Genomic DNA, 9,496 nt, shown 5'->3' on the forward strand with positions numbered 1-9,496 from the left:
AGTGTCTTTCAATTTTAACCCTTTCTTGATCAGTGTTGTGTCTCAGAATTCCTTCCAGGTAAGTGGGAAGGTGGGTAGATTTGGAACATCACTTCTGGAGTAGGAGCAGGAGAAGGTCCGTTCCAGGCCAGCCAAGGATACATATGTCTCAAAAAATATATAGACAAACAAACAAACAAACAAACAAACAATAAGAGGGCTGGGAAGATGGTTCAGTGGTTAAGAAGACTGGCTGTTCTTCTAGAGGACCCAAGTTTGATTCCCAGAACCTACATGGTGGCTCCAGTCCCAGGGAATCCTACATCCTCCTCTGGGCTCCTGGGGCACCAGGCACACACGTGGTGCACAGCCATGCACAGAGGCAGTACACCCCCACGCATAAAAGAATTTGAAAAATAAAATGAAGTGGAGCTGGGCATAGTGGCGCACACCTTTAATCCCAACACTCGGGGCCAGCCAGGACTATAAAAGTTTCAGGAGGGAGGGGGCTACAGCTGGGATACAAAGTGAATAAACTAATAAAAAATAAAAATAAAAAGAATTAAAAAAAAAAGTTGCAGGCCATCCATGTGGACTACTTAGTGAGACATTGATTTTAAAGGGGGAGGGGCTTAAAATAAAACAAAACCACTAGGCTGAAAAAGTAGGGAGGGGTTAGGGCAGTGAGCAAAGGAGTCCCAGCATTGCCATGGGCCAAAGGCCATCAGTTGTCAGCAGACACACCATAGGGTTTTTCACTTCAGTTGCCTAGAAATGGGAAACACTGGGGCTCGGCTGGCTGGTGCCGAGGGTCTGACAGGATAAGCCTCTGGGAAAATCTCCAAGATCTGATGATGTGCCTGGATGTGGAGAGGAAGGCACCAAGATTAACTTGACTGAACAGGGTGGCCAACCCATCGGCTTAAACTGGTCTTTGCAGAAGAGTAAGGGTATGTGGCTATCCCATCTCAGCGTCCCCAGAGCCTCTCGCCAGCGGCGGGGGAGGGAGTGCGAGCCTTTCCTGTAGGGGGTGCTGTGGTGATGTGGTTGCCGCCAAGCACGCGCGTGCGTCAGCGGGCAGGGACCGGGCCTCCGGAAGCCGGGAACCCACGTGGTCGTCCGGGCGGCGAGCGTCCCGGCTCGAGTGTCAGGGTGTGGGCAATCTTTCCGTGGGGACTCGGAGCAGTTTGTCCTGCGTGAGGTGACGAGGTGTGGGAGGCCAAGGCGTCTTCACCTGTCCATTAGTGGAGTCCCGGGCGCTGCTGGAGCCATGCGATCCCTCTGCACGGTCGGAGGCTTCGGTCGCCTGCTGGCCCGCCGTTTCTCCGGGGTGGCGCGGCCTGGCGGGGAGGAGCTGAGCCGCCTGCTTCTGGACGACCTGGCGCCGGCTCAGCGGCTGGAACGCCTGTTCGGCCTGTCCCCGTGCCTCCTGGCCCTGCGGGCCGCCCGCCGGCATGTGGCCCGGCTCCTGCTCCAGGCCGGTAAGGCTGGGCTGCAGGGGGAGCGGGCCGAGCTGCTCCGGGTGGCCGAGGCCCAGGGCATCCCTGTCCTGCGGCCCACGAGGCGGAAACTGGACGCCTTGTGCGGCTACGGGGTGCACCAGGGCGTGTGCATGGAGGTGAGCCCCCTGCGGCCCCGGCCTTGCGATGAGGCTGCGGAGGCGAGCCCAGGCGACGACCCTCAGCAGCTGTGGCTCGTCCTCGAGGCGCTCCAGGATCCCCGGAATCTTGGGGCCGTGCTGCGCTCCGCTCACTTCCTCGGAGTAGACAGAGTCATCACCAGCAGGAGAAACAGGCACGGACGTCCCTTAATTCCGTTTGTGCACCACCCGGAGGCGGAGCCAAGTCCCTAAGCACTTAGCGGGGGATCCCTCGTCCCTCTTTCCGGGTTGTTCTCACCCCTAAACCCTTGGGACCCCGGCGGGGGGGAGGGTAGGGCGCGAGCCTGGAGATTTCGGGTTTAACACGGATCGTGGGGGACCTTTGCAGCTGCCCGCTCACTCCAGTAGTCAGCAAGGCCAGCGCTGGGGCTATGGAGGTGATGGACGTGTTCGCCGCTCCTGACCTGGCCGGTTTTCTGCAGGTAAAGTGGGACGAGAGGGGAAGAAGAGGCGATGTCATCAGTCTACCTCGGCCTCTTGAAGCCACTCATAGCTAGCAGTGGATGGGGGTAGGGGCGGGATGGAAGGAGAGAAGGGGACGTGGTGGCATGGACGCCCACTGGAAAGGATCCTGGGGTCTTTAAAGTCACAAATGGAGCATCGCCTGCAGTTAGGGGTTTCCTCACCTCGTTTCCTTTACCGCACGCCTTGGCCACCTGCGTCAGCAAGGCAATGTCAGACACCCCGGGGTCTTCAGCAATGCCCTGGTGGACGGGAGACGTGGGTACCTGAAATAGACGCTCGACTTGAAAGCGATTTTGAACAAGGCTTTGCTAGGGCCAAACTTCAGCGTTTTTCAGCTGTGCTCTCCTGGCTAGACACGAGGGGGCAGCATTGCCTCACATTTGGCAGCCCTGACCTCCATCTGTCCCCGGTTCCCACACCCCGACCCCTGACCCTGTGGTGAGAAAATAACCTTGAAAAGAGGCTGAGGAAAGCTGCCTAAGAAACTTATATTCAAGCCAATGTCTAATTTCAGATTTTCTAGTAACCACACTGAAAAGTACATAGCTGTAATTCTTAGGAGCTGGAGACGGGAAAAACATTCATTTCAAGGCCAGCCTTGGCTACATGAGACCCAGTCTCAAAAGACAAAATAAGACAACAACAAAACACCAGAAAAGTACAAAGAAACAGATAATTTTATTCAATATACCCAAAATATTATTAAAACATATTTTAAATAATATTAATGAAAAAAAAATTGAGCCAGTGTCTTATGATGTAGCCCAGGCTAGCCTCAGAGCTACAGAAATCCCCTGCCTCAGCCTCCTTAATAGATATGTGCCACCACGTTCAGTTTAAATCCCATTTTAAGGTGATTATACATAATACATATCAATTTGGACCAGCCATATTTCAGTCCTTAATGGGCTTAGCAGAGGTGGCTCAGCAGTTAAAAGCATTGGCTGCTCTCCCAGAGGACCCAGCACCTACTTAGTGGCTTACTACTATCTGTAAGTCCAGTTTCAGGGGGTCCGATGCCCTCTTTTGGCCTCCATCAGGCTACATGTGGTACACACACATACGTGCAGACAAGCCCTCATTTTATTTCCTAAAATCTTTAGGAAGTAGTCCGGTGTGCCCACTGGTTTTCATATTGAGCAACAAATGTCTAGAAGCATCTTCTGGCTTCACCTCACAGGCAGGCCCCCTTCTGAGGAGCTCCAGTGGAGCCGGGCGGGAAATGGAATTCACCCTTCTCGAAATGCTCCGCAGAGTACATACACCCTTAAGCCTCGCTCTTCACATCTGAGCACTGTACCACATTCCTTCCCACCCACCAGAGCCTGCTCCGGCGATGCCAGCCCCTCTCCAGGGAGCCGAGAGTGTCTCTCTGTCCTCACGCTGATCGGATCCTTCCCCTCACAGTGCATCAGTCTGTGACAGTCACCGGGGTCCTTCGTGTTTTTTCAACAGTCAAGTCCACAGCCTCTGGCACAGGCGGCCTTTCCGTTTTTTCATTCTTCACCTTTTTTTCAGCTAGGGATCAAACTCAGCTTCCCACACGAGGCAGGCGTGCTGCCCCTGAGTGGCACCCTACGCCGCCCCCCTGGCCTTCCTCTTGCCTGTCTGTGCATCCTCAAATCCCGTGACCTGCAAACACTGTGGTGTCTCAGGTGTCAGTCCTTGAGCCTCTTTCTAGGTTAACTGGCCTAATGCTCCTTCCTGATCTAGTTTCATGGTGTATTTATGCCCTTGTTTTAGCTTTCTGAGAGAAGGGTTGGCTCTGTAGCCCAGGCTAATCTCAAATTCATTATCTTGTCTCAGCCTCTCAAGTTCTGTGTGTGCGCATACATACGGGTACACGCACTACTCCGTGTGTGTGGAGGTCATAGAACAACTCTCTCGGGTTGGCCCTTTCCTGCCATGCGGGTTCAGTTTGGTAGCCAGTGCCTTCACTACCGAGCCCTCTTGTGGCTTAAGCTCCCTCGTTTGTTTGTTTGTTTGTTTGTTTGTTTGTTTTTGGAGACAGGGTTTTATTGTGTATCATTGGCTGTGCTGGAGCTTGTTCTGTAGACCCCGGCCGATTCTGGCCTCAAATTCACAGAGATCTACCTGCCTCTGCCTCCTGAGTGCTGGGATTGAAGGTGTGTGCCACCACTTCCAGCTTAAAAGTCCATCTTTATTTGACCGACTATCACCCCCCGCCCCCATACACCAGACTTGCTTGCCTCTGCTTCAGGCCTCCCCCAACCCCAATCTCATAGTGGGCATTTCAGACACCCCCTTCCCAGGGCTGACCATCTCTTCTTCTAGGCCCACCCAGATCAGTTTTTCAGCCCAGAAAATATCTTTGATTTCTTGTTCTCACAGCTTTGTCCCCAAATCCTTTTGCCTTTTTTTATTTAAGATTTATTTATTTATTATACAATAATGTGCCTACTTATGTGTGCCTGCATGCCAGAAAGAGGGCAGCAGATCTAGATGGTTGAGCCACCATTGGTTGCTGGGAATTGAACTCAGGACCTTTGGGAGAAGAGCCAGTGTTCTTAACCTCTGAGCCATCTCTCCAGCCCCCTTTTGCCTTTTTATTCACGTTATTGCCACACCACCCCCACTTCTCATTGTTTCTTCCGCTACCCTAGTTCAAGTTCACATCCACTTGGGCTAGGGCTTGGGCCTCGTCAAGGCCACACAGTGATTCCGTTGAGAGCGAAGTCAGATTGTGTTGCTTTTTTGTTCGTAGCCTTTCAAAGCACTAGGTCTGGTGGCACGTACTTGTAATTCCAGTCCTTGAGAGACTAAGACAGAAAGATCATCATGGGTTCAAGGCCAGCTTGGGGTTCATAGTGAGCTCATGTTCTACATGTTCTACCTTTTTTTTTTTCTAAGATCTATTTATTTTTGTATATGAGTACTCTGTCTGTCTGTACACTAGCACGCCAGAAGAGGGCACTAGGTCCCAGTGTAGATGGTTGTGAGCCACCGTGTGGTTTCTGGGATTCGAATGCAGGACCTCTGGGAGAGCAGCCAGTGCTCTTAACCACCGAGCCATCTCTCCAGCCCCATAAGCTCAAATCTAAATAACCAAAACCAAGTCAAACCTTTCAAAGCTTTTGTGTCAGTAGGAAAGTCCTGTTCCCAGCGGCCCTTAGTGGCCCTCGAGACCTAAACCTGTGTGGTCATTGTTCTGCTTGCTTGACTTTCCCACTAGCCAATTTACCACTCCTCAGGTATGACAGGTAGACGGGGCCTTTGTGTCTCCGTGTCTCCGTACTTGCAGCTCTCCCTGCCTGGAGCCTTCTCCCTCCACTGTCTCCAAGATTCTCACTCAGTTCTCTTCAGATCCGCTCTCAGTGTAAAGGGGATGTCAGCCGCCACCCTGCCACACAGCTGGGACTTCAGTCTGGGACCTCAGTGCCCAGAGCAGATCCTGGCCGGGCAGAGGTCCTAACTGACAGTTGAAGGTATCTCTCAGTGAATGCGTGTATGTACAGGCTGGATTCCTCGGCAGCTGTGGCTCTGATGAAGATTCGGTGAACCGGGGCACGGTGTTTTCTTCTCTCTTTCAGGCCAAGGCCCAGCAGGGCTGGCTCGTGGTGGGCACGGTGAGCTGCCCAGGTCCTGAAGTCTCCCAGTCCTCCAAGGTCCCTATCACTAGCTGCTTAGAGTTTGTCTGGGACCGGCCTACTCTCCTCGTGCTGGGTAGGTAGGCTCTGCCTATTTTCTAAGCATGCGGACATCTGGCTGGGGCTCCCTAACACCGTCTCGTGTCCTGCAGGTAATGAGGGCTCCGGGCTGTCCCAGGAGGTTCTTGCCTCCTGCCAGCTGCTCCTTACTATTCTGCCAAGGCGCCCCCTGCCTCCTGGTCTCGAGTCCTTGAATGTTTCCGTGGCCACAGGTGAGTCTATGCCTTCCCTCCTGCCCAGTCACAAGGGGGTGGCTTCTCCTGCCTCTCGCTTTCTCACCGACTTGTCCTGAACAAACTGCTCTCCCTGTGCCTCATTTGCTGTGTGTGCAAAACAAGTGTGCCCTTCGTGTGTCGTGATCCTCTCTCCCCCTCCCCCTTAGGGATTCTGCTACACTCCATATGCAGCCAGAAGAAGGGTTTCCCAGCACAGGAGCGAGGACAACTCCAAGACAACCCTTGACGACCCTTAGCCACACCTGAAGGACTCAGAGAGGCCCAGTACCCAGGACTGCCACTATGGGCAGAGAAACAGGCCGGATGCGGGCGAGTCAGAGTCAGCACGAGCCAGACGTCCGTCCTCAGGCTTGGATGTGCTGGGCTCTCGGCCTGCGAGAGCCTGTTTACTGGCTACAGTCGGGTGACTTTGCGGTAGAGACCAAAACAAGTCGAATTTCCAGTTGGAAATGGTAGTCTGCTCATTTCCAGGATGGGCTAGGGCAGATAGTGTCTGTCTGTCCTGGATCCTGCCAGACATGGAGGGGTCATCTGGGCATGTGAGGGTGAGGATGTAGATGGGACTATGACATCCCTACCCCTCAGGGTGAGGAGGATGAAATAAAATGGACTTCACATCCAGGGAGTCCTCAACAGCGGAGCCCAGTCTCTCCATTAGGTGGCAGTCTTGCTCTCTGCACCATAACTTTGCAGCCGCTTGTCGGGGAGACACCTCTCTGCAACCCCTCTGGAGACAGGGAGACTAGCAAGCAGCCCCCGCATGCTGGCCACTCCAGCCCAGCGGAGGGGACCTATCACCCAAGCCCTTGCCCTTGAGTCTGAGAGGCCGTGACTTGGGGTCGCTGTTGTAGGACCACTAGGCTTGGTCCTCGCCTCCAGGCTCCCACAAGTGGAGCAGAAGTGACGTTGCTGAGCAGCGGTCTCACTCTGGGCTGCGCGCTGGAACACCTAAGCTTTAAAGAAACAAGCCCAACGCAGCAGCTGCTGTGTGGTGCTGGGAGGGGCAGGCGCATCCTGGGCAGTAAGATCTTTCTTTCTTTCTTTCGAGACAAGGTTTCATGTCCTCTGAACCTAGTGTGTCCTAAAACTTGCTCTTTAGCTGAAACTATCTCGAACTTCTGATCCTCCTGCCTCCGCCTCCCAAATGCAAGAATTTCAGATATACCTCACTATGCCCAATTTATAAGTTGCTGGGCAAGGATCCCAGGGCTTTGTGCGAGCTGGGCAAGCACTCTACCAACTGAGCTACGTCTGAGCCCCTAGGCTGGAAAAGCCTTGGCTGTAGAAACTGTCCCGAGCACAGTGAGATGTACCCACTAGGTGCCGGGGAGTCTGCACCCCATCTCCCACTATGAAACGGAAACTGTCCACACGTGGCTGGATCATCTCCGACTGCCCTCAGCGAGGGGTCGGGGGACCACAACCCCTGGATCGCAACCCTGGTTGCCGTGAGACCCGGACAAGTTGCCTCCACACCTTTGTATCCTCGGAGGATATAGAGAACAACAGGAACTTGCTACCACACCGGAAGTGCGGCGGTGGATGCTGGTACTCAGCTCACTTTCTCCTTTTTCGTTTAGTCCAGGACCCCCGCCGTGGGGTGGTGCTGCCCACACTCAGGCGGATTTTCCTTCCGTCCTCTCTGGAGCACAGCTATGCCCCTAGGTGCGTCTCCCAGGGGATTCCAAACCAGGGGTTAGTGACAATGAGGATGAACCATCAGGGCCCACGATCACCTCAACCTTTCAAGAAAGACAGCAAACCCTTCAACACCATTCCCCACCAGCATTTCCATCTTGAACTCTGTCCCCAGCTGCTGCGCAAGCTCTAGTGTCCACTGAGCTTGAGTCCGACAGACCCTGCCTCACTCAGAGCCTGCTGAAAGGATTTGGTTCTTTCTCTTTTATTGTCTTGTCATTTCTATTAACTCAAATAGAGATCTTGAACATTGCCTGTGCCTTGGGGTGGAAGGGGATGGCTGTTAATGCCCAGAGACACCAGATCAATTAAATAACAGTCTCCAGGGAAGGAGCCAGGTGTCACGCTTGCCTTTCTTTCACAAATTTGTGAGTGTGTGTGTGTGCACACGTGCGCGCGTGCATGCGCATGTGTGCGTTTTGGGTATGTGTGCCAAAGCACATGTGGAGATGAGAGGACATCCTCTTTTTTTGTGTGTTCAGGGGTTTGAACTCAAGTCACCAAGCCAGAGGACAAGCAGCACCTCTGCCCACTGAGCCACCCGACCTGCCCAACTTCCTTTCTTTTGGAGGTCCTGGGGATTGGAGCCAGGGCCTCGCTCCTACTAGGCAAACACTACTGCTGAGCTAGATTGTGAACCCTCTTTATCTTATTTTATTTTATTGAAACAGGGTCCCTGGATTCATCCTCTAGCCCAGGCAGGCCTTGAACTTGCAATCCCCCTGCCTCAGGCCCCTGAGTATCTAGGATTACCAGCTTAGCCACCAGACCCAAGTCATTTCTTTCTTGCTTTTTTTCCTTTCAAAATTGTTTTAATTATGTATATTTTCTATATTGTGCTTGTTTCTGTGTGGGTGTGAATACAGATGCCTGCAGAGTCCGGAAGAGGACAGACCAGTTACAGGTGATTGTAAATTGCTGGGCATGGGTGCTGGGACTCAGGTGCTCTGCAATTGCAGTATATACTCTCAACTACTGAAGCATCTCTTCAGCCCCTCCTCTTTCTTTTTTAAATGTTTTAATTTTGCCGGGCCTGGTGGCACCTGCCTTTAATCCCAGAACTCCAGAGGCAGAGGCATTCTGATCTCTGTGAGTTTAAGGCAGGTGAGTCTCCAAACTGAGTTCCTGGACAGCCAGGGCTATACAGAGAAACCCTGTTTCAAATGAACAAAGTGTGAATTGTTTTTTATGTGTATGTTTGTGTGCTTGACTCATGTGTGCGCCCATGAGTCAATATTTTTTTTTTCTTTTTGGTTTTTCTGAGACAGGGTTTCTCTGTGTAGCCTTGGCTGTCCTGGACTGGTTTTGTAGACCAGGCTGGCCTCAAACTCACAGAGATCCGCCTGCCTCTGCCTCCCTGAGTGCTGGGATTACAGGTGTGTGCCACCACATCCGGCTTTGTCAATATTTTTTAAAGTTCCCTAGTTGGCGTCATGCCACTGGGCTCAGGAATCACTGTCATGCTAGGCATGGTGGTGCAAGCCTATAATCCCAACACTCAGGAGGCTGAGGTTACAGAGTGTTAGTGAGTTTGAGAGTAGCCTGTTTTGCATAGCCAGTATCAGACTACAGCAATGCCTTTGTTTTGTTTCGATTTTTAAAGGGGGGTGGGGTGGTGGTTATTCTCTCTTCCTGGATGGTGCTTAGTGGCTCTCAGAATGATCTAGTGTTTGACATACCATTCATTATAGGCTTATCCTCCGTACAGCCTCTAGCAAATTTAAGCTGTCCTGCGCCCCTGGTAACGGAACTCTTCCAACTAAGAAGGTTGGGAAAGAGCCCGAGACCTC

The 9,496-nt window shown here is 52.7% G+C and overlaps 1 protein-coding gene across 1 annotated transcript; it reads left to right on the forward strand.

Moving 5' to 3' along the window:
- The first annotated feature begins 139 nt into the window (after positions 1-139).
- On the forward strand, positions 140-8,039 carry Mrm1 (mitochondrial rRNA methyltransferase 1). Its single transcript, XM_021648384.2, has 5 exons — positions 140-1,773; positions 1,968-2,061; positions 5,656-5,788; positions 5,865-5,984; positions 6,155-8,039. Exons 1-5 carry the CDS (start codon positions 1,250-1,252, stop codon positions 6,232-6,234), a joined length of 951 nt encoding a protein of 316 aa, XP_021504059.1. The 5' UTR covers positions 140-1,249; the 3' UTR covers positions 6,235-8,039.
- The last annotated feature ends 1,457 nt before the right edge of the window (positions 8,040-9,496 follow it).

This window comes from Meriones unguiculatus, chromosome 7 (genome assembly GCF_030254825.1).
Source record: "Meriones unguiculatus strain TT.TT164.6M chromosome 7, Bangor_MerUng_6.1, whole genome shotgun sequence".
Taxonomy (NCBI): domain Eukaryota; kingdom Metazoa; phylum Chordata; class Mammalia; order Rodentia; family Muridae; genus Meriones; species Meriones unguiculatus.